Source organism: Melospiza melodia, chromosome 1 (assembly GCF_035770615.1).
Source record: "Melospiza melodia melodia isolate bMelMel2 chromosome 1, bMelMel2.pri, whole genome shotgun sequence".
NCBI lineage: Eukaryota > Metazoa > Chordata > Aves > Passeriformes > Passerellidae > Melospiza > Melospiza melodia.
Genome location: NC_086194.1, coordinates 35789108 through 35814292, shown reverse-complemented (window position 1 = coordinate 35814292; position 25185 = coordinate 35789108). Strand labels below are relative to the sequence as shown.

Here is a 25185-nt window from a genome sequence, read left to right as displayed (position 1 = left end):
ACCCCGGTCTCCGCCCCGCGCCGCTCGCCAGCGGGGTCAGGGGTGGGTCCCTCGGGCCCGCCCTCTCCGCTGTCTTATTGGCCGAGCCGCCTGTCAGTCACCGCGGGCGCCCTTCGCCCCCGGCCCCGGCCCGGCCCGGCCCGTTGCAGCTGGGCGGCGGGGCAGCCATGGAGGGCGAGGCGGTCAGCGGGGCGCAGCTCATCGCCCAGGCCCTCCGGGCGCAAGTAAGAGCGCGGGACGGGGACCGGCAGCCTGCGGGCCGGGACAGCCTGCAGCGAGTGAATGTGCGCGGCCGGACTCACCCGGGGACGGACGGAAAGGGCTCGCCCCGCCGCTCTGTGGGAGCGAGGGAGAGAGAGAGAGGGAGGGAGGGAGGTTCCGCCGCACAGACCGGGAGCGGCCCGGCCCCCGAGCGGCGTTCCCCGGGCCGACACTGATTCCCTGCTTCTGGAGGGCCTGTCCCGTTCCCGAGCCTGTCCCGTTCCCGAGCCTGTCCCGATCCCGAGCCTGCCCCGATCCCGAGCCTGCCCCGTTCCCGAGCCTGCCCCGTTCCCGAGCCTGCCCCGTTCCCGAGCTCAGCCGTCCCCCGTTACCACCAAGCGATGCCGGGGCTCCCCTGCGGCTCTGCCCGTGACAGCTGGATGGATGTGCCTCCTGCGCCTCCTTACAGCGACGAAAACTCTGTGTTATCACTAAACTCGAGATGCTGGCACGGGTCTTGGGAGAAGACACTACGTTTGGCCTGTGAAACATGGAAAAGTAGTTCAGCTGTAATCCAGATAAGCGTAGTCTTCTCCATCTCTGTGTTTCCGTGGGCACGGTGCTTTCCCAGCCCGTTTTGCCGTTAGTTTTCTGTGAAAGTGTGAAAGCACAAGGTGCCATGAGGCATTTTCAGAGTAGAGGAAGGTGACATACTGAGAATTGGGAAAGTGACATAACAGGGATGTCCCAGGTAAGAATTGCTCAGTGAAAAGCACTAAACACACCTTGACTGAGACACCGAACCCTTGTCCCACTGCTTGTAGCCTCCCAAAATCCATTTATGTTAATTTCACAACCACAGAGGGCTGAGCTGCAAACATCAGCTGATGTTGCCTCAGTGACCTGTGAGCTTCTCTGTGACTATATATGTTACAATTTAGTTTTAGATTGCCTATGTAGTTAGCATGTCTGTGTTTGGCATGTGCTTATTAAAGCTGTTTTTTGGGAAAAAACAGTCTGACTTTTCTCAACTTTTTTCTTTATAGAATATTGAATACATGTTTGGCATTGTTGGTATTCCAGTCACTGAAATTGCAATTGCAGCCCAGGCAGCTGGAATAAAATATGTGGGAATGAGAAATGAGCAAGCTGTAAGTATATATCTGTAATGGGACCAACCCTTTCCTTAACTGTTTCACAATGGAATGAAACCCAGTTTAAGTTTTCTTACTAGAAAGAATGTGGTCTCTGAATTTTCCTTTAAAGAACCTATACAGCAGCAGCCACTGTTATTTTGGAATAATGGAGAACATTGGTGCATTGGGTTGAGTGTTTCTTTGTGCCCTTCTTTTCCCACTTCCATTTTAAAGTGGCCACTTCTTTTCTGTTAAGGAAATTGCATCTTCTTTCATTTAAAAATGCTATTCTCCAATAAGAGAGCAAGGATAGGAGAGAGGGAAAAAAAATTTAAAGACAGCATATGATGGACAACAAAAAAAAATTATAAAATTTATCTCCTTCAAGTGATATACTGTCAAATATTATCTGCCAGGTTTTGAGATGCTCATCCAGGGCTTTTTGTTTTTATGTAGCTTTATGCACACTTCCCAATATTATCATTCTTGCTCTGACTGGTAGTATTTTAGTTCCTTTTAGGACTTTATTGCTGGCTCCTTTACTTTTCCCCCCCTGTCTATATCATGTTCTAAAGTACCCAAAGAGGAAAGTTTTCCTGTTGATTGATAAACTTGTTCTGACAATTTAAATAATTCTAGGGGTTTTTCCTTAACTGTGTTTTAAAAGCTCACAGAACAGCAAACCATAGAAAGTAATAATGCTTCCAAGTCCTCAAAATCAACCATGAACATACACTTAGACTCTCTTATTTATATATATTCAGTTTTATTGTGTAGGTGTCAGAAATTAAAGAGCCAAGCTCCTCAGCATTTTGGTGCTGTGCTGCTAATTCTGCATTTGTTTAGTTTCCCACAGTAGTAACTCTTTAAATCTCAGTAATTTCTTGGGTAATCTCAGATTGAAGATAACCTTGGGATTATTTTTTGTTTTGAATGGTTGCTGCACAAGATGGGGAGCTGGCTGCTGAACTGGTGGCTGAGGGACCAGCAGCTTCCCATCCATACCTGGCCTACAGCAGTTACCAGTTTTCCTTAACTTGTTTGGTTCATAATCTTTAGGATTGTCCTAGTCCTCAACACAGTGTTGTTACAGTACTTCTTCTAAATCAGGTGGTTGTGAGCTGCATGTTTTTGCTGTCTGATCCCTACACTATTCTATTGGAATGTGGGAATTTAGAGCAATGCATGTCTCTATGGAAAATCTGTAACATATGAGCGAGGCAAACATAGACAAACATATTTAAAAGGTGTATTTGAGTCTTTGAAGAACTGGGAATTCAGCACAGTCTTCATATTCCTGCAGGCCATTTAGCAAATATTCTAGTTTTAGCTGTGGTTACTAACATGATTAAAATTAATTTCCTCAGGTGTCTATAATTACCAGAGAAGATTGCTTTACACTGCCAAACAAGATGCTGTTCTATTTATTAGTCTTTACTAGATGATTTATGATTTAATTATGAGCTGCTTTTGTTGTAGAATAAAAACAGCACAAAAAGACTGTTTTAAAGTTAAAATGCCAGGATTTCTCTTCTTTGGGGAGTTGAAAAGGATGAATGAAGCTGCATCTTGTAGTGAGTTTTGGTTTGTTCTTTATCCCCAGTGAATAATAGAGTAATTTCTTGGCAAAGGGTGGAAGGTTATGTATAGTATATTCAAGATATACTCAATATATACATGTCATAGTTTTAAATGTCTCAGTTGTGTGGTCTGGCTGTGGAGGATGTGTATGCAGCTGCCTCCTTTATTGGTGAAGGCAGCTGTAAATGATATATGGAAAATTAAGGGATTTTTTTTCTAGGGTTTGAGTTTCTACCTCATTTCTAGGCCAGATGTAGCAAAAGGATTTCCCTGTAAAAGTGATAACATTTTAATTAGCAGTGTTCATAGGAAATAGGGCCCATAAACAAGTTCAAACACAATAAAATCTCATGGTGAGATAATTATCAAGGAGCGTACTTGTTGGTTGGCATCCTTATGTTCTTATTCTGCCCAGGACAGTGGTGGAGTCACCATCCCTGGAGGTGTTCAAAAGTGACTGGATGTGGCACTGAGGGCCATGCTCTGGTTCACAAGATGGTGATAGGCCACAGGTTGGACTCAGTGATCTTGGAGGTCTTTTCCAACGTTAATAATTGTGTGAAAAACTCATAAAACTGCAGAATAGAAACCCCTGATGAAAGCGTGGAGCTAAAAGTAGCACTGCCAATACCCACAAGCCATTCTCCTGTGGCCTGTAACATGGTGGAAGTTTGCCAGAAGCAGTTCACCTGCATCCACATGCCCTTTGAACAGTGAAAACTGTGTTGCAACTTCACAGGGGCGGGTGCTTTTTGTATTATCTCTCCTTGTGTAATTAGAGATTGCTGCACTTGTTTATGAGACTGATAACCCAGCTCAGTTCTCAACTTCAAAACCCCCTTTACTCTATGTTTATTTGTTAACAAAACACATTATTTGTGTTAATTCTTACTCTTTAATAATAATTATCACTACATATTCAAACCAATCCCTTGATATTTGTATCCTTAGTTGTGAGCATATAATATGCTGGTGTTGGTGCAGCTGTGAAGGGAATTGGGCTCAAAGAACCCTTTAATAATGGCAGCTGGAACCAATATGGGCATCTTATCACCAGCGTACTCAATTATAACTAAAATCAAATCTCCAGTCTATTTAAAAATGAAAGGGGCAGGTTCTAAGGCCAGAAGCTTACTTAAAAAAATTACAAGATATTGCAAAATGAGGGGGTTTTTTTCCATTAAGTGTTAGAACTCATTGATTTCAAGACAGGAGTATGAAAATATGAGAGACTGGGCAATGTCACACCTGAATTCTTAAGTTCTGTTGTCACCTGTAAACTTCTTGATCACATGCTGTCATTTTTGCAGGTGAAATTTGTATCCAAATGTTTAATATCACTACAGGAATAGCTAAAAAACATACTCTGCAATAACACTGCTGATAAGCTGTGCCAACACATGTTGTATATGTTACTTTTGTAATTTTTATTCAAAACATAATTTTTCTTTAAATGTGTGATACCAAAGCAGAGTGAGAAGTATTTCAGCAGCTCAGCTTATAAAAGATGATCCCAAATAATTCAATTATTGTCTCCGATGTGAGATTTCAACCTTTTGCTTGATTTCTGAAATAATAGGTGCATTTCAGAATAGGTGCATTTCTGCTTGTTGTCTTTCTCTTGCAAGTCCCTCTTCCATGTTCATTCTGAAGGCAGTGGAAAGCAGAAGTTTCATGTTTTGTTCTATTTATTTTTTTCCCTTGGTCTTAGTTGGGTTTTTTTCATCTGGTTGATGTTTTCCTTTTTCAATTCCCAAATAATCCTAATGTAATAACTTGTGACAAAAGGAGCCTGAGATGTGGAGAGAAGTGGAGAAGAGTCTTGAGATTTTTCATATTAATCTTCATGGACACTTCTAATAATGAGAAGAGTGAAATGGAGTTTTACTTATATTTAAGCTCTTATAGTCAGGGAAGAATCTGTACCTGCTTATTTTCAGTATTTTTGTTGAAAGTTATGTACAAAATATCATTAAGTGTAATAATAATAATAATAATATAATTAACTCCAATATTTTCAACAGGCTTGTTATGCTGCATCTGCTGTTGGATATTTGACTGGCAGGTATGTAAAGAGTGTGCAGAGCTGTTAAGAAATGCCCACTAGTTAAGAATTATATTTTTTTATCTCATCACCTGGAATAGCAAAAGTCTCTGCCTGAATTAAATTTCAGTAAAATTTGTGTTGAATCAGATGCATTTCTTCCAGTGTGAGTTTTCTTAATTGGTAACTGCTAATAAAGTACAGTTGAGAAAACTGCAAACATAAGTTTACATTAGATGGCAGAGCAAATGTGGTAGAAGAAGTCAGAGCTGTGTCAGGATAAGCCTGTGTGTGTTGCCCATGTCTGTGTGGGTGGCACATAATTGTTCACTTGTTTTTCTAATTGGATTGATACAGCTCCATAGTTTCTGATTTCCATGTCTACCTTTAGTCATTCATACAAATTCCTAGCCATTCATGAGTTTTGGTGACATGAGTAAAGCTTTAATATTCTATATTTCAGCACCTTACTAATTTTTGTTGATTATTTATTTGGTGTTCCCTGTGCTTACTTTGCGTTTCTCTCTTCCTCTTTTTTTTCTTTTTTTGTATTTTCTGTGTAGACCAGGAGTATGTCTTGTAGTGTCGGGTCCAGGTTTCTTACACACCCTTGGTGGGATGGCAAATGCAACCATTAACTGCTGGTAATTTAACTGCATTTTTCCTTTAAAATTCCAATAATTGTGTGTTGTTACTTGTTTCAGATGTTGAGCTCCACAGTATTTAGTATTTTAATTTTCTCATTATCCGCATGAAAGGGGAAAAAAGGAATTCTTCCTTTATCAACCTTAAAATAATTTAGTTACATTTTTGTATTCTCATGGATAAAATTCTTGGTTTTGTCCTACTCCATTGTGTATATATTAGAAAATCTACCAGTACAGCTGGTTGTATGGGTGTGTTTGAAAATTAAGTCAATATTAGCCTGTAATGCTCTCATGATCATGGAGATCATCTTAAAGGTGTTTCCTAAATTTAAATTCATACTGCCTTTGAATTACTGTATTTCGTACATGAATAAATTGACAACTGCATTGTTAAAATCCCTATTTGCTCCCCACACAGCCATTTAGAGCAGTAATTAAGTATTGAATTAAATTATGTACAGAGGGATAGTATTCACTCCTATAAGCCTTCAGTGAGACGTGACAGCTTTGTCTGGTGTGCCCCTGGAAGCTGTTCAGAAAGCTGTACTGAGGAATTTTGGGAAGAAGCTGTAGCAATAGCAAGCAGATGTGTTCACAGAACAGAATGTGATCCAGAGCAGTGTGAACACTGGAACAGTGTGAATTAGCAGTGGCTGATGGATGAGGGAAGCTCGGTAATGGGAACACTACAAATCAAATCTGACATTTTGAAAAAAGTCCTCTAGGGTTCAAATCTTTTTTTTAAAAAATGAGTTATTGACTAAAGTTTTGCTGTCACTATTTGACCTTAGACTAAAAAAGATTGTAGGAAAACCTTGCTTTTGAACAGTCAGGAGTTTGATTCTAAGGAAGAAGTGTACATGTAATTTACTTACGGATTTGCAGGAGACTTTCTTGAGCGTAAACTGCATTTTCAAGGGTAAAACCTCTTGATACTTCCTGCTAAAAATTGCCTGCCATGCTGCTGCCTCCTGTCCTGACTCATTCTGAGCAAGATTTTGTACCTCATTCTGGCTGTGACAATAGATTCCAAAGACAAGTGTGTGCTAGTTGGTAAGATTTGGAGTAAACACAAGCATGCTGAAATTGTAGTTAAATTTTTTATCAGTTTACTGAAGTTCTTCTCCTGCAAGTCCATAAGACTTACCATTATTAGTTTCATTATAGTCAAATGTTCTGTCTGCCTCACCGTTTTATAAGCACTGCTCTTCAAAATGTCTGCAATATTGTGACAGTAGTACAGTGATTTCCTTGAGGGACAAACAAACTTCTAGTTAGAATTGTTTAAAACTTCAAGGGCAAAACTAAATATTTTCAAGATATAGCTGTTGGAGTTGGCTTTCTAAACAGTAGACCAGTTTTGTAATTGTATTTCATTATTGGGAAGTAGTAGTTAATTTGTTCATTAAAATATTTAAATAAATTTGAAAAAGGCAAGTGAGAGGAACATAGGGTTTGTTGCTGTCAAACAGTCTTGGATAGTAATAATCATTTTGCTGAGGGGATGAAGCAGAATGAAATGTGTAGAGCAGTCACCAAGTGAGTTTTTCCATAAAGATTTTTCATGGAGGTAAGATGCAGCCTGAAGTTCTCATTTCACTGCTCCAGGGGATTAGAACTGAGATTTTTGATGTATGGCAGAGAAATGGCCTGGTAATGAAGCTTGGATCTAGATACATATATCCCCAAGTCTTATGGGTGATTAAATTTAGGATTATGCATGGAAGTCACTGCTAATGTTTGAGCTTGATACATTGTATAGATAAATGCAGTCTATAAGGCTGGATTTGAAGAGAAATTGTTTAAGAGAAAAAGCCTAGAAAGTTATAGACCCAATATTTCAATATAGTGTAGATGAATAAGATCAATAAAACAACTTTCCTCTGTTGACTCAGCACTTAGCATTTTAAGGTGTTTGACCTACAATTTGAATAAAAGACAGGTTTTCATTCACTGTAGGAAAATTATTTATTATACTTTGTGGAAATGACAGTAAAAATGTGCTCCTGCGGAATGTATAACCCTCATGGTAACGCAATACTGCCTTCCTCACCTAGCTGTGAACTGATTTAAATTCAGGACTGCTTGCAGGCATGTTAATTTTTTGTCTGTTTTTTTTTCAGTTTTGGAGTTTTTTTACTAAAAACAAAATGCAGGGAGTTAGCTCTCAGCCAGCTAACTTAGCTGTGTTCCTAGTTGTATAGGAAGAAAGCATAATATTTTTGAAAATTTGTATTCTAGCTTGTTTCTTAGTTCTAGTGCTTGTGCATGTTACAGTATCCTTTATAAAGACACATCTTAATACTTTTTGGACCAATTAATACTTTTTAACTTCTTATTAGGTGTTATCATTCCCTCAAACCACTGTGTCACCCGTATTTTCAAACCTAAATGAAAATTGCCTGCAATGGGACTTGGTTTTAGAACTTCTATCATCCAAGTCACTTAATATGGCCAAATTGTCCCAAAACTGGTAACCCAAAAGCTGCTGGGAAGGCTACTGGCTGACACTCTGATATTTAGAATCCATTTTTGTATTCTGTATCTGTTCTTGTACAGATCTGGGGATGCTATATGTATATATGTATACTTACAGGGGGTTTTGTTGGTTTTTTTAATTTTTGTTTGTTTTTTAACTTTTCTAGGCCTTTGATTGTTATTGGTGGTTCTTCTGACAGAAATCAGGAAACCATGGGAGCTTTCCAAGAATTCCCACAGGTACACAGACATATAGCTTTCTGCAGGAAGGTTGCAGTTAAATAATTCTTGTTTCTTCATTATTGTAGGAAAAACAATCCCAAACACTAACATTTCCTAGCAGATCTTATAATGCTGTTGATTAGCTCCACCTACTGGTTTAAAATTGACATTGTGTAAATACAGCAGATTGCCTTCATGTTGGAATTCATACTCTATTTTAGGTTTTCAGCTAGTATAAATTACCTTTGTTTGTTCTGAGAAGGACAAAAGCAAAATGTCCAAGAAAATAAACCAGTTTATGGGGGAAGAAAAGAAAAAAAGCAAAAAAACTTAAGCATATGGAGGAATGAGTATGGTCTTGACAGTTTTCACCAGCTGCTACTGCATTTTTCTATGGGGAAGTTTCCACCTCCTTGGTTTTCATCTGTCATTTCTTTAATTTTATTCAAGTGGAAATTAGAAAATTACTTTGATAAATCAATACAATGGTTATTTGCCTTTATTCAGGTTGAAGCTGGCAGGCTGTACAGCAAGCTGTCTGTCCGTCCAAGCAGCCTGGAAGTTATTCCTGCTGTTATTGAAAAGGTATGAAAAAATACAAAATAAACAACAGAACATCAGGTAACTGTCTCCTGTTTAGGTTTTGAGGGTTTATTTTTGTACAGTTGTTATTCTGAGTAATTTGCTCTGGCAGAAAGGAAGTGGTGGTTGATTGAGTAAATTAACAACTGGGGAGGTTCTGCCTTATGGACAATGCTATGGAATAGGCTAGAAATAGATCTTAGTCCAGTCAGATGCTTACTGATCCCTGCAGTGATTTTTGTTAGCTTCAGATAAAGTTGGAAAAATTTTATGAAATAAATGCTTTTAGGCAGAGATGCAATAACTAGAAATAAAATGCTTCAGCTTTACCATTGTCATGTGAAGGAGATTTGGAGGGGGGGGCAGTGGAGATGGTTGTATTTGGGGTTTGAGTTTGTTTGCTGTTCTGTTGGGTTTTTTTGAGAGTGAAAAAAACACATCCTTATCTCAGTGCTTCAGAGAGGATTAGAGAAGTCTCTTGGTACTGCTGTAGCAGCCCTTCAGCCATGTCAGCCTAAATTCTGCATACAGTCATACTGTTTCCAGAAGTGCAGATTCAGCAGAGCATCTAGCTGGAATATAAGAACTGGGATCAAAAGTAATAGAAAATGGAGGCCTTGGTTATCTTGGTTTTACTCTGTTTTTGCTACTTTAAGTAGAATTCAGCATGCATATTTAATTTTGTATCTCCAAACATAACAGCTGATAAAGCCATTGTCTCATTGTAAATTAAACAAAGAATTTAGAGTCTAATACTGTGCATCTGCTGAAAGGCTCCAGCTGGTATATAAGAGAAAGTGTAAATAGCTGTCAAAACTTTATTTTGTGGTATAAATCCATGGAAGCTTCCACTGTGATGAATCAGCAAAATGAAACTGTATACCTTGTCTGCCTACAGCAGTTTTCTTGCTTTTTTGAATATAGATATTTTTAAAATCCTGTCAAACAGTGATTAATCTGTGATTGTATGTTTTCTAGGCTGTGAGAACCAGTATGTATGGTCGTCCAGGTTCCTGCTATATTGACATACCCGGGGATTTTGTGAATCTTCAGGTGAATAAGAGCTCTGTCAAGTGCGTAAAGATTACGTTCATTACTTCTAAAATTACTGAACAAAAGAAAATTAATTTATAGGTCAATTTCTTTCCTAAAACAACAAAATCAAGCCTCTAAATGTGACATTGCATCATAACATGATACATATTACAGTTTGTACTGAAATGTGCAAAAAAGAATGAGTTAATATGGTAATATAATGATGTCACTCTGTAAATCTCTGAAACAAAACTACCTACAAGATCAAAGAGACAAGGAGGGAAAACTTCAAAGCCTGTTTTGAAAAATATATTTCCTGTTCTAATAAATGCTGTAACATGGTGTGTAGCAACAGCACTTTTATGCTAAACAATATCAGCATTTCTTGTTCTGAATCTTTTAAAGAGCCTCTTTTGTTTTGCTTGGCTGCAGGTACACGGAATGCTGCCTGCCACCTCCCATCAGCTTGGCTGAGCACTCTGCCGTATCCAAAGCAGCCTCTGTCATTGCTCTTGCCCAGCAGCCTCTGCTCATCATTGGCAAAGGTAGAATGCTTTGGTGTAGCTTTGAACTGTGCATGTTCAGGACAAGAACTGTGATTGCTTTTCCCCAGAAGTGTTACCCATATTCTTTTTAGTCTAACAAATCAACCAACCAGTAGTAAAAACACAAAATTCTTTGGAATTTGACGTTAAAATCTGCTCAGGTTTTAGAAATTTTTTCTGTTCTTTAATAGTTTATTTTTCTTCTAGTTTAAGGAAAATCAACTGGTAAAATACAAGTTTATGTAGAAAAAAACCCAGATAACTGTTGTCTTTAATCCTAGAGCAAAGACCAAGGGATCACTTCCAAAATTCCAAGCAATTTAAATTCTATTAAAGAAATATTCTCTGCTCTGGCATATATAGCAAGAATCAGAGTAACCAAAGGTAATTTTTCTGGTTCTTGCTTTAAGTGCCAGCCTACCTGTGTGGGGATGTACAGCAACACAGCAGGTGCTGCTGCTGTTGCTGCTTTACAGACTTTTCTTTGTATTCTGCCAGTCTAATCAATTCCTGGAGATGGAGGGTAATTATTTTCTGTGCTAGTTCACTTCTTTTAAGCCTCCTTGTGGAGTGTTAGCCAGTGCAATGGTGTTCCTGTTGAAGATACAGGTCAGCTAGGAAGAGAATTAAAATAACCAGCTCATTTAACCCAGGCTGTTTTCCTGCAGATATGGTGAATGATCTCGGTCTGTGTTTAATTGGGGAGTGCAGTGATTGAAATGAGATGGATCTTATGATTGATTAGGTAATGAAATTGAAAACAGAAGGTAGATCAGAAGCGATTATGGGTTGGTTTTTTTTCTCTCTGGCTGGATACACAGGAAGAAAAGGGTGTTCTTTGAAAGTGGAAGGTGGAAAACTCAAAAAAAAGTGTTTTGTCTATGTCAACATTTGAGAATTTACTCAACAAATGTGCCTGGATTTTGTGCTATATATTGTTAGCAGAATTTTTTTTTTAAAGATTTGCAAAAGTATATTTTTCAGGATTTAAGACTCATAGATTCAAGCCATGCACAAGGACCAGTCAGTTAATCTAGGTTACCTGGGCAAGCTAAATTTAGCAGCCATGAACTGCTGCAGCATCAGGAAATGTGTGCACAAACACATACCTTTGCAAGGACTTGTTTGTGTTTCTCTCTTTTCACTAAAGGCTTATAGTAGAGTCTTTGGGCAGGTTGTTATGGAGCAAGGGGTAAGCAAGAAATGACACGACATCAAGGTCATCTCATGTTGCTGCTGCAGAAGTCTCTGTCCCATAATTCAAATTTCACTCACTAAAAAATTGTGATTTTAAATAAACCAGATCTCCTGCCCTGCTTCATAAAAATTGATAGAAGAGTTCAGCTGAAGTCTTACAAAAAAAACAAGCAAACAAAAATTTTTCCCAAAAGTATGTGACATTTTTAACTGCAGATATCTGTGGTTTGGCATGTTTAGTTTTGAGTTCTTCAGAATGAAAAGTAACAGGCAGATTTCATAATGGAAAACAGTACTCTCTCTGCCATAATGTAATCAGCATAATTGTAGTTCAAGCAAATACAGTTGGTTTCTGTAGTATTAAGCAGTCTCTTTCATTTCATTCAGGTGCTGCTTATTCACATGCTGAAAACAACATCAGAAAGTTGGTGGACCTTTGTGGACTGCCTTTTTTGCCCACCCCAATGGCAAAAGGAGTAGTTCCTGATAACCATCCAAATTGTGTAGCTGCAGCAAGATCAACGTAAATATAAAGCAAGGCTTCTAATCCTAACAGACAAGAAACAACTAGGAATTTTGGTGGGCTACAGGTGCCAGGGAAGAGAAAATTCATACCACAAAAATTTTTTCAACTATTTTTTGCACCTCAATGTAGAGCACTGGAGATTCTGCTGGAAAAGGGACAACACATTTAAGTGTATCACTTTAGAATGCTGACCAGGAAAATACTTTGAGATACAATATATTCTGTAGCTATGAAACCTATGGCAAGTAGATGTATATATGTTGCTAGTGTGTATTTTGTAACATAAAACATAGCTGGTAAACAGTTTATGTTAAATGTTTAACTTTGTGCACTAGATAAACTCCTTCTTTTTACTTTAACACCATAAACAGAAGCTTGTTGCAGCTGAAGTTTTGCCAGCTGTTGTTTCTGTGTGGTATTTGCAATACCCTATCACTAAATTGCACTTTATTTATAAAGAAAAGTAAGATATTTCAAATTACTCTGAATGAGTATGTTTAAAGTGATTTTTAACAGGCTTTTTTTTTTTTTTTTGGCTTTTGACAAAATTAATGTGACTGGACTCTGAGAACCCCACTATGTATGAATATGTACAGAGTCAGTTTGCAGATGGAGCATTTATATACCCTGAAAGTAAAATGCTGTCCATTGCTGAGCATATTAGCTTTATCACTGTTAAGCATGCTGCTAGGCAGAATAGAAAATAAAAGAATATACCAAATATTGTCTGCCTATCTGAAAGGTAAATTAATGGGAGACTAAACTGAGAGGCCCATACCAGTCTTAATTTTGGCATCCACTGTTGTCAGTGTCACAATAGTGAGTCTTTTGCTTTAACCTGAGCATCATTCTAGCATCCTGTTAGTCTCACAATGTATATGATTCCTCTCCTATATGCAGTGTAATAGGAAAATAGTAATTAATTTTCTTCTTAAGTTCCTTAACTTTAGAATGGCTTGGTGATTGGCAGTATAAAAGGATACAGGGTTTTGGGGCTAAGCAAGCAGCTTAGAGGAATGAAGAATTCTATGTGTATTCTGAGGTTTGCTGTGGTGGTTAGGGTTGTTTCTAATTTTGCAAAGACTGTTATATGTAATAGTGATTCCTTCTTACCTGCTTCTGTCATTTCCCTTTATTAGGGCATTACTGCATGCTGATGTAATCATCTTGCTTGGTGCAAGGTTGAATTGGATTTTGCATTTTGGTCTTCCCCCAAGGTATCGACAGGATGTAAAGGTTATTCAGGTAAGCAGGAAAATTTTTATCACTTAATGGAAGCCTTCTGTGTTCTAGCATTGACCAGAGCAATTGTTGTAAATTATTTTGGTCATGTCTTTCATGTGGCAAATACTTCCATATGGGCAGTGCAGTATGGTGCATATAGTTATGGTAATTCTCCAGAAATACTTATGCTCTCTTTAATTATTGTTTTTACTTCCCAATTTTTTTTCAAGAATGCTTACAGTATTGTTCCTAGTATCAAGAGCTTGGTGCTGCTGTAATGAGGAGGGCAGATACATCTATGCCATTGACTAATATAGGGTTAGACTCACAATACTGTTGTGATCTTTGGAGCATTGGAATTTCTATGATTGAAAGAAAACTGTCTTGGAAGTTGTGGAATCTTTCATACTGCTCTCTTGGCTGACTTCTGAAAAAGAGCTGCTTTCAAATCCTGTCATATTGTAAGAGCTCAGTCACTCAGAAATGAAGTAAGAGGAAGAAAGGCTGTTAAACTAATTATTGCATTTGATAATCTGCCAGCTCTTAGAAAGAGAAGTCTTCAAATTGTATCCTTAAAATCTCCTCTCCAAGACTCTGTGATCAAATAGTAGTAGTTGATTCATACTGGCTGTCCTGCTTACACTGACCTGGAATGTAGTCTAAAGTTCCAAACTTCACTTCAAACTTAATAGCTTTAATTTTTAAGCTACATGTTTAAAAATGCATGTTATTTTTGCAAATATTATATTATTCCTCTTCCTAAAAAATTTAAAGAAAATATTTTTTCATCTCACTTAGTGTTTTAGTACTAATCTCTGATAGTGAAAAAAATTAAGTCACTTCATTGTCTGTGTGACGTGGTATAATAACAGTTTGTGTAACCTTAGAGGGCTCATGCATCCCTGATAGATTTGCTTCAGTAGTTGCAACTTACTTTTCAGTTTCTTCATGCTAACTAAGTTCTTACTGTCAAGTAGCATGCACACAGTTTTCTCTGAAAAAATTGCTGCTTTGTATAGGTATACCTGAACCTAGATTTTTAGCTTGCATACATTGCTGTAATGAAGTTCTACAGTGTCTGCAGGAGCTTGAAAGAAGCAAGCAGTCAACTCTAAGGATATATATGCCTTTTCATTAAAATAGGTATATACCATAGGGTTTTACTTTTTATAAAGGGTTGTTTCCTGATGTCATGTCAGGGAAAGACAAAGGAAGTTACCTGTGCAGCCAAAACAGGATATGAAGACAATGTTAGACATCTATGCATGTTAGGGCATGTTCCTCACTTGAAATAAAAAAAAAAAAACATTCTGGTTAATATCCTTGAGTTAATGTTTGGTTTTTGTTTTTGAAATACAGATTGACATTTGTGCAGAAGAGCTGGGGAATAATGTAAGGCCAGCTGCAACTTTATTAGGTGACATAAACGCCGTGACTGAGCAGGTAACATAATGTCCCGTGTCCTCTGGTTTTGACCTCAATTTCCTCTGATTCATGTGGTGTAATTTGCCAGTTAAAAATAAAAGAAAAAAAACTCCAACTGTTCAAGGAACCATTTTTCAGGCAGTATATTTGTGTTGTATATCCAGTCTATTCTCAAATTTTATTTTAAACATTCTGATTACTGTGATTGTACTGGGATGGTTCTTAGTAATGTTATTATTGATACCTTGTTGTCTTTTAAATATGTTGAAAGACCCCTTTACAACATTGAAATATTGTTCCAGCTCTTAGAAGAATTCAACAGAAGATCATGGAAATACCCTTCTAATTCAGAGTGGTGGCAGAAGCTAAGAGGGAAAATAAAGAACAATGAGGAAAGATCAAAGGTAGTGTGACATTAAAGAAATTAAAAGGTTTCTTGCTATAACAGGCACTGATAAATTGTCAGTTTTGTAACTGGTCTATATCCAGCTTCCTCAATTATTTCTCAGTTAAGTCACCCAGACTTTGAAAATTTGTACCATTCTGGTACAGGCTTACTCTTCTTATGCTTAAGTGTTCTATGATTTTGTATAAATTCAAACTGTGTAGAAATCATTACACTTTGGGATTGGATTCTTAAAGTCATTAGTAGAAGACCACAGCCAGAGCTGCTGTATTATGTGCAGTGGCTTTTAAGCAGTGGACTGATATTCCAGGTACTCCAAGTGGAAACTGGCTTAGGTGAAGACACATTCTTAGTTTTCTTCTAATTGTAATCATTGTTTGTAATTGTGCAGTTTAGCAGTGCTGCTCTAGGTTTAATCTATGTTAAAAGCAAGTAGCTGTTAAGGCAAAGAGACCACAGATGCTTGGTATATACCTATATATGTTACTTTGTGTAACTCATATTCTGCAACTTCAGATGCATGTTCCCAAGACTGGGATCCAAAATAAAGTCATTTTAACAAATTGCTCTTTTGAATTATCTCCCAGCACACAGATGACAGCTCACTTGGGGTTGTAAATAGTCACGCCTGGTGCAGAAAAATTTCATGAGCCTCTTGGGTTAAACTGAGTTTTAATAGCTTCTGCTAATGATAGGCTATTGAAGGGCTGTTGAGCTTGTTGAGCCTCTGATAAATATGTTGTGTCCCCAGGATAGATACAAAAGGAGTGACCTTGATGCAGTGCCTTAAAAACCAAATACTTAAGCCTTACCTGAAGCAGAGTGTATTTTATTTCCATCGTTATTATTTATGTGCCTCTGTTTTGCACCCTAAATTCTATTCATGGGAGTTACTGATATATTTTCTTTTTAAGGGATTAGCATTGCAGAAATCTCTACCTATGAATTATTATACAGTCTTCCATCACATCAGAGAACTGATACCCAAGGACTGCATTTTAGTAAGTGAGGGAGCAAACACCATGGACATTGGACGAACTATGCTTCCAAATTTCTATCCCCGGCAAAGGTGGGATATCTTCTGTTCTGACTCAACATGCTACATTTCTGCATAAATGTCTTCATTTAGCTAAGAAGAATAATGGCCTAGAAAACAGAAGTATAATATGTTGGGAGAGGGATTAAGGAAAGTTTTCCACTCACATACTGATGTCCTGTCATAGATTGTAACAATTCTCTGCGTGCTCTGCAGCAGAATGGTGATAGTTGCTCTCTTCCTATGGAAAGGGAGTGATGAGCATTGTGTTCAGTTCTCTGACCTTGATGTTTGTTTCTGTGTTCAGAGTCTGTGGTAAATATTAATGAAAAATAAAAACAATCATTTGAATTCTTATGTTGAAAAGAGTTCACATGAAGAGTTTTTCTTTGGAACACTTCAGAACAGGGAAAACTTGAAAATTGGATTATATATAGGGCATGCTTTCATGTAAACCTGCATGCCTAAGATGTGGCTACTCAAAATACTGCTTTGTGAGCAAAACAACAAACAACACCCATGTACTTCCAGTAGAGCAGGGGAAAGAGTGTGTATTTTCCCCCTTATTTAAAAGAAGTACACACTAATGTTACTGGTTGTCTCTTCAGACTGCACTGCACATGTCTGAAAGGAAATTCAAGCAGTTAACCCTAGAATAATCTAGTGCTTTATGTACTTTTGTATCCATTACGTGCTTCTGATGGAAATGATCTAACTAAATTATAGCTTTCAATTTGATTTCAAATGGTTGAACAGAAGACTAAAATTTGAACAGCAGTATTTAATCAATGGCTTTCAGACTAATAGTTATATTTTCAAGGAATTAAATATAGAAATATTTCATGTTGTCTGTCTCTACAGTAATTGAATGTTTTTGAAATACTGTAACTATGCAAGATAAAAGCATATGAGAATAGTTCATTATTGTGGCACTAGTGCACAAGAGTTCTTCATTTTAATTTGAGTTTTCCAGTATGTTTATATCCCTTAAAAAATTTGCAGTTTTATCAAATGTTTGGCTGACTATAATAATCTCTACATGTGGTATCTCTTTATACAAATTGTTTATAAAACAATATTTGCATACTAAATGGCAAAGTAATCAAAGTAAGGCACCATGAATGAATTAAAGAGATTGAGTAGCAATAAAGGGATAGTAATTGTGTATTCTCCCTTTAGGCTTGATGCAGGTACCTTTGGAACCATGGGAGTGGGGCTGGGTTTTGCCATAGCAGCTGCCATGGTAGCCAGGGACCGCACACCTGGAAGGCGAGTTGTCTGCATAGAAGGGGATAGTGCTTTTGGATTTTCTGGAATGGAAGTGGAGACTATCTGCAGGTAACTGGCTTTTTTTTGGCTCAAGAAGATGCTCTTCAGGGTCACTTTAACTGGAAGAGCTTAACTGATGGTAAGTGGGGCATCCATAAAACACATGAAAACAAGCCAGAAAACATACATGCTCATTTTTTATGTTGCTGTGATGTAGTGCTTTACTGGTGATGGTTGAATCGTATTTCAGGTGGAAGTGGGGGTTTTTTTGTCATTTTACTTGTAAGGAAAATTACACTCTTGGCATCTTACAGAAGGGGGCAAGTATTTCAGAATTCTTCCAAATGTGTCTTTTTACAGATACAACTTGCCAATTCTGATAATCGTGGTGAACAACAATGGGATTTACACTGGTTTGGATGCAAATTCCTGGGAGCAAATGTTAAAGTTTGGTGACCCTGCTACATGGTAAGCATCTTCAATGTCCTATGTAACTATGGAAGAAGCAACCAAAATGGTCATTCTCTTAATTTTTAATGCTTTATGATCCAGATTAAAATTACATTTATAAAATCAATTTAGTCCTGGGCTAAGTTCATATAAGTAAGAACCAATTACCAAAAGCAAACAGCCAACCTACTTCCAGCCTTCTGTTTGCACAGCAGTGCAGCAGGGAGATGATTCTTTATTAGTTTTCTCAGGTTCTTGCAGCAGTTCAGCTCACACAGTACAGAGTTCATAGTGGGTAACTTTCAAAATCCTGATACTCTCCAAAATTACCTGAGATCTGAGTTTACACAGGACTTCTGCTTCTGAGCTGAGATCTCTGTACTAAGAGAACTAAGCTAAAGCTTAGCTGAGGAATGGCTCCACAAGATAAAAATGAGTACAGTACCCTATAAACACATCTTAGGTGATACAGCAACCACAGGTCTTTCAGCCCAGAAGAATTCATCAGGCCAGCACAATAATCATCTTGCACTTTAAAATTGGTGCTAAAGTAATTAAATTAGTCAGCCTGGCAATTTTCCCATACCATTAGTCATGTTTTCCATTCTGTTACAGTGTACCTCCTGTTTCTCTCCTGCCAAATGCACACTATGAGAAAATAATGTCTGCCTTTGGAGGCAAAGGATACTTTGTTAAAACACCAGAAGAATTGCAGAATGCTCTGAAAGCAAGTGTGACTGACAAGCAAACACCTTCTCTTATAAATGTAATGATTGATCCACAATCTGAGAGAAAGAAGCAGGTGTGTATGTTTTTTCCTTTCTTTTACTGCAAGCTTCATGGTGGAAAGCTTCTGAAAACCTTAGGGACTATCACTTAAACGACAGAGGAGGCAGGATGGTTGCAAGGAAGAAAGATTGTTGTTAGATTTGGGAGATGGAAAAAACAGATTGTTGTTAGAATTGGGAGTTGGAAAGAACAGGTCCTTTTACACCATGCCATCTGCTTTCCTTGCTATCTGCTTGTTCAGGTTTTTCCCCCTACTGGCTGTATAGTGTCCTTAATGACTGTTTCCAGAATTTAAGGTTATTCCTTTTCATTCTAGACCAAAGGAGATGAACCATTTTTAAGCACTCTTTATATCCTGTGGATTCCCCCTTACTGTTTGTCCATTCTGATGTGTTTTTTATTCTATGTTGGTTTGTTTTTTTGCTTCCAGGAATTTCCCTGGCTGACTCGTTCTAACCTGTAGTAGAAGAGGAAGATGATGGTGGTGCAAGGCATCATGTTAAACAAACAGAGTTGTTTTCTGGAAGTACAACTGATACAACTGTATTTTGCATAAGCACTGGAACAAGTGGGATTTTAGAACTGCTGTTAGAGGAATCTTTAAATGCTGAAATTAGGTAATTGTAAAATGAGAACGACACATATGAATGTATATCCGGCCTTCTAACAGATGGTACACAAACACTGATGATAAAATTATATACTTTTGCTTTTACTCACAGTAATACCCATTATCTGCGAATTAAAATCTTTAATGTTCTGGATGAGCAGAATAAGGTGAGGGTTTTATGCTCTCTGAAACATAGAAGTGTTTGTTTGCCAGTCTGCAATTATAGTAGCTTGATTTTTAACTGACCACACCACCATTCTGCTTGTTAAAACCTTTGTCCTCTAAGGACCAAACCAAAGCATCTTGTTGTGAATAATTCCTGATTGGCCTCATTATGCATTGAAGCCTGTTGCATTGGTAGTAGCTTCCTAATTTTACAGATTGATTTTTCAGCTTCTTCTGAATGTAGAAGTAGTGTATTAAAAATGCAGACTTGCTCAAGGGCTAAGCTTCTGTCTGCTGAATTTGTTGTTACTAACTGGAACTTATGGTGTTTGTAGGAAAAGCAAACCCTGGATTTTTGTTTGAAGCTTAGCTCTTCACAAACACCAGGCTGAAAACATGGCCATATTTATTAGTGAGATTTCCAGTATTAATAGATTGTAAATCTTTATAATCAGAAAAATTATAAATAAAACATTACCACCACCATCACTGAAATATCAACAGTGACACCAACAAAAAGACGACAAAGAAAACCCAAAAAACCCAAATGAAAACAAAATTTTAAAAAATCCCTCACCAGAGCAACAACAATAAAAGCTATTAGACTGGAGCATAATGTTAATTTTGGATGGCATCACAAAACAACCACCAGTGTTGGTGCTGTGGCTGGCTAATTGTACAACAGAGGTTCTTCCTGTATGGAGACCTAGAGTCCCACCTGCACTGTGATGGAGAGGTGACATTTAAAGCAGATACTTGGCCTGCCTGGCATTCTGTCTGCTGTATTTTCATTTGTTGCTGCAACTGACAATCTGACTTAGAGTTCAGACTTTAGAAATTAAGTAGCTCTTTGTCTATACTTCTGTCATGGCCTACAACAGTTACTATGCAGAATACTGTAACAGGTTATATTTACATCTGTTCTTAAATGCAAGGTTCTTTGTTGTTACATGCACAAAAGGGAATATTCTATCTCTGATTTGGGTTTTGCTTGCTTTATTTTCTATTATTCCATTGTCAGTAAGTGTTAGTTATCTAGTGGAAAGCACTTGATGACCTAAGGAGAGAGAGCACTGGGCTGGCAGGGGATTGTGGCCTGCAGTCAGGTTTGTTACAAAAGGCTTGGCTTATTGGGTCTGGCACTTTGGTTTGGGTCTGGCCCAAGGCCATGGGTTACTGTTAGGTGGCGAATATAGGAATGTTTCTGCACACTGGTACAGGAAGATAATATCTGAAAGAAATAATATCTGAAATAACCATAAGTGCAAAAGGATAAAATCCTAGAATGGATACAGCTCACAAAAAAATGTAAGGTTGCTGAGTTGCTGTGTTCTCTGGGATACTCTGCAAGGAAGGTGGAACAATGTTGAATCTTGACATTAGTTTTGTTTCATTCTTCTTCTCGTCTCACAAATTCATTTTGATATGTTTCTCTGATTAAACACAACTCATTATCGTGGTATAAAATATCTGTAAGAGTTAATGCTGGAACTGACCACAGGGGAGCTTATTTGCATTGGATAAGCAAATGTAGAAAATACTATTTTATACTTGAAAATTAATAAAAAGTGATTTTCATGCTGTTTGTTCTTTAATGAGAGTGTTTGAATTATGTCAGCATTTTGTGTCAGTTGTTGGAAATTGGCTTACTTTTGTTACTGTCTCAGCACCTCACAAAATAGCACAATGTGTTGTGCCCCTTGTGTGCTCAGCTTGCTAACAGGTTTAGTTTGCAATAATTCCAAACTGCTCAGTAATTGTGTTCCACCTTCAGTCTGCAGTGAATGCTGTAGGCTCTGCCCTGTGAGCATTTGGTGTATGGTGTCTGCTTGCCTTCAGCTGTTATGTAGCACATAGCACATATCCATTGTGATGAGGAGTCAGGTGGGTGTAGGTTTGGTCTGGCCAGATTTGAATTTAAGCTCTCCTTCAAAAGCCCAAGTACACACAAAACAAGCAGCAATGCATCCTCAGCTCTGCCACTCTGGACCCATAAGCAACAAGCACACACTGGCTGGAAGCTATGGTAAAAGTCTTATTAGGAAATACATCTTCTGCACTGGCTACCTCTTATTTTATATGTTGTAATCAAAATCCCCCCTGCAGCTCTTTTCAGGCTGTTTAAAGAGCTTGATGGCTGCCCTTAGAGGAAAGAGGGCTTGGCACTCCTCTACTTAATAATGTTCTGAGGTAAGACCAGGTGTCAGAGCTGCTCGTCTGCATGGCAGACTGGGAATGTGACTTCTGTTGATTTACTGACTTATGAGTGGATATTAAAATGAGTAAGAAACAGCTATCCTGAAGGAGACATTTGCTGATTCTTTTGATGATGTGATTGAAACCTCAGACAGATGGACAAGCTTTGAAGAGGCCCTCAGTAAAGCAGACCCTTCCAGGTAATTATGGCACATGCTAATATAAATGGAAGTTATTTCAGTGACTGTTCTTTCCAGGAATCTCTAAGATGCCCAAAATAGTGATGAATTAAGTAAGAAAAGTTGATAAAATGACAGCCTGTTTGCTTGAGCCAATATGTTTGAGAAATGTTTGGTTTCATTAGTCTTTTTAAGGGGGTGATAGAAAAAGCAAGGAAGGATGCTACTGAAAATATTGCATAGTTTAATCTGGAATTATTTTTATGTTTGTTGGCTATAGAATGTCTGAGCAATCTAACTAGCAATTATTTGTATAATACCTTGGATCAGATTCTAAACTGGATGCAGAGAAGGGATGCTTTGAAGACAGGATATGAATTGCTGTACTTGAGATTTGGAGAAATGGATTAGCATCTTATCTAGGATTGTATAAATGGCCATGATCACACAAATGTAAGCAGCTTAGAGCATCTTTGCACATAAGTGATGGGGGATTTCCCCTAGTGCTGGTAATGAAACCACATGAGGAAGATAATGGAAGACTCACATAAGCCTTTTTATGTCTCCAACCTATACAGCAATCTAAGGTTTTGTGGTCCTTGATTCCAGAAAGCAGTTGCTGTTCCTGGGTGTGAATTTTGTGCAGTGACTACCTGCAGCTGTTGTAGCATGAAACTTGTCATAACCTGCAGGCCTACCTGAAAACAAAACTGTTGGACAGAGAGACTGTTCAGTTCTGTGTGGGTTTGCCTACCTGTGCATTCCTTGTAGCTCTAGAGGTGATGTTGACACACACACAGTGACCTAAGCTAGAGCTGCACAATGTCTGGATGTAAGTCCTTCTTTTAATTAAATCTTCACATTAAAAATATATTTTTCTTTAAATTTGCACTTTTCTAAGTGTTGGAAGGATTTGTTTTCTGTCTCCTTGGCATTGTCATGAAGACAATGTGCATGTATGGCATTTTATAAGCCTTGGTGCTGGGAAGTGCTGGTACCAGAACTGGTAGAACCTACTTCAGGTTCCAGCCAAAGCTGGGCCCTAGCCAGGCCATAAGCCACCTGCTTTCTCTGCAAAAACAGGGGTATCTTTCAAGTTCCCAGAAAATAAGTAAAAAGTATGTTAGGTAAAATTAATATTTCAGCCCTGCCAGGAATTTAAATCTACCCAGCCTGAGCAGCTAATGCTGGCTCTCATTTTATGTAATTTAAATCAGAGAGACTGTATTAATGATTTTGGTGCAGAAGCTGTTTTTACTCTAAGTTTTCATCTCTGTGTGCCAAATTGCCATTTGGTATTTAAGGTCTTAAATACAAATTAGTGAAGCTTCAAAAGTAGGAGTTTATGATGGAAATTCTAATGCAGCCTTAATTACAGTTCCCTGGTTCTGCAAAGGGTGCTGGGAAAATGCTCTTGTCTAATTTGATTAGGTTCAGTTATCCTGTGTTTGGGAGATGACAACCCTGGCATCCCAGAAAATCTGGGCAACAGGCAGTGCCCAGGCCTTTTCTGTGGCTGCCATGGTAACTCTGTAGCTGGGCTTCAAAAGTTGAACCCCTGTAAAAAGAGAAATCCTCTCAAACTTTAGCCTGAACCAGCATTCTTTTAAAATCAGCCTGAGATTCATGATCAGCTTACAAACACAGGGCAGTTTTCCAGCATGGATGTGGCTTGCCCAGCAGCTATGGTCCCTGAGGACTCCCACTGAGTCCTGCTTGCTGCAGTGTCATGGTCAGCACTTGCAGCCATCCCTTTGCTTATAACACCCTAAAAATCAAAAACATTCTGCTATTTCTTCTTGCTGTTCTACTGTGACCTATTTCTTTACCTTTCCCCAGCTTTCTAATGTTGGTTCTTCTGTCAAGCCTTTGGGTAAACCCTTGGATGTTGTTCTCTACTATTGCTCCCCAAGTGAGTTTAGCAGCTCTGCTCCTGGTTTTGCATTCTGTAAGCCACAGGATCCCAAAACATTTAGTGCCCAGAGGTATCCAGGAGAGAGAAAAATGAGCCATGGGAAAATGAGGCTTTGTGTTATTGAAAAGACAGGGTGTCTGCAGCTTTTCAGGCCCTGATTTGCCAAGGCACCTATGCCCGTGCTTCATTTCAGGAGCACCTTCATTGCTTTCACTTGCAGGCCCGTGGTTACACTCATGATTAATTATTTTCCTGAGTTAGTGGTGCTTTGGCCTCTCACCTGAAGGGCACTACAACCTTCTATAGAGGATCCCTGTGTCTGGGGCACTCTCCTTGGCATGCATGCACTGCTGTTTGGATCCATGTTTGTTTGCATCTCAGTGGTGTCATGGGCTGTACTGCAGTGTGAAAGTCAGGAGCAGGATGCTGCATTGCCAGGCATCCATGAAACTCTCAGAAATTAGAAGTCCTGAGTTTAGTGTGAGCATTAAAATAATGATGTCAATAATTATTTTCTGAAAAAAAATTAAATTTTCTCTGTTGACAGAGAAAAAAGAATATTGTGCTTTGTGGTGCTTAATTCATTTGGCTCTTTGGCAAGATAGATGATAAATCACTTATATTAGGAGTTGTGGGAGCCAATTACTGCCAGATATTCCTGTGTTCTGTGCCTCCAGCAGCATGGCAGCAACACTGGTACAGGCGGTGAGTTCTGCAGACATTTACTAATCAAAGTAAAAAGCAGTAGACAATCCAAATGAAAAGAAGATGAAAAAAATTACCCTGCACGCAATTTCCATCTCCTCTAGTTGCAAGTACCAAGACCAGACTGGGTGATAGCTGTAACTTGTTTGTGATTCACTGTCTGAGGATGTTGAAGACAATTTATCTACTTACATAGTGGTGACTGGAGACCTCAGTTGGCTGGGACTATGACTGTCAAGGCCATCTTCTTTGTCCTATAGGACATTTTTCTATTAGTCATCCTAAGGTTTTGCATGTCTGACCCAGATTTTCAAAACCTGACAATCCTAGACATACGTCTTTATTCTCTGCATATGTGTGAGCATGAATGATGAGTGCACCTCATCCAAGAAGCATTGCATGTTCTGCGGTTTGGAAGGAGAGGTTTAAAAGAAAAATGAAGTGAAAAAGAGGAAGAAGAGTGCTTTCATAAAGGTCAGCAACTGAATTATTGTTTTAAAGTTGTTCTACTTCGTTGTGCCCTCCAACATTACAAGTCCACAAGTGGGGTGCTTTTGGTAGCTTTGATGGAAGTCACTTTGAATTATCCCATAAGCTTTAATCATGTCCTTACCTCTTTTGT

General features: G+C 38.4%; 2 protein-coding genes across 4 annotated transcripts in view; one reads left to right on the top strand and one right to left on the bottom strand.

The window, feature by feature from the left end:
* The window catches only part of BTD (biotinidase), a 39920-nt gene that overhangs the window by 9806 nt on the left and 4929 nt on the right, over window positions 1-25185 (bottom strand). Inside the window, exons 1-2 of one of the 3 annotated variants that reach the window (XM_063153884.1) lie at window positions 987-1014; window positions 594-742 (exon numbers count right to left, since the gene is read on the bottom strand). The gene's annotated coding sequence lies outside the window, so the exon portion shown is untranslated. Of the gene's footprint in view, window positions 1-302; window positions 411-593; window positions 743-986; window positions 1015-25185 lie in introns of those variants that run through there. The other 2 variants (XM_063153855.1, XM_063153895.1) reach the window with 2 other exon arrangements.
* On the top strand, window positions 136-21163 carry HACL1 (2-hydroxyacyl-CoA lyase 1). The gene is made up of 17 exons (XM_063153839.1): window positions 136-224; window positions 1248-1352; window positions 4943-4983; window positions 5526-5606; window positions 8255-8327; window positions 8817-8894; window positions 9870-9964; window positions 10359-10471; window positions 12056-12191; window positions 13334-13439; window positions 14778-14861; window positions 15146-15247; window positions 16164-16318; window positions 17465-17623; window positions 17915-18022; window positions 18620-18806; window positions 19224-21163. Exons 1-17 carry the CDS (start codon window positions 168-170, stop codon window positions 19254-19256), a joined length of 1713 nt encoding a protein of 570 aa, XP_063009909.1. The 5' UTR covers window positions 136-167; the 3' UTR covers window positions 19257-21163.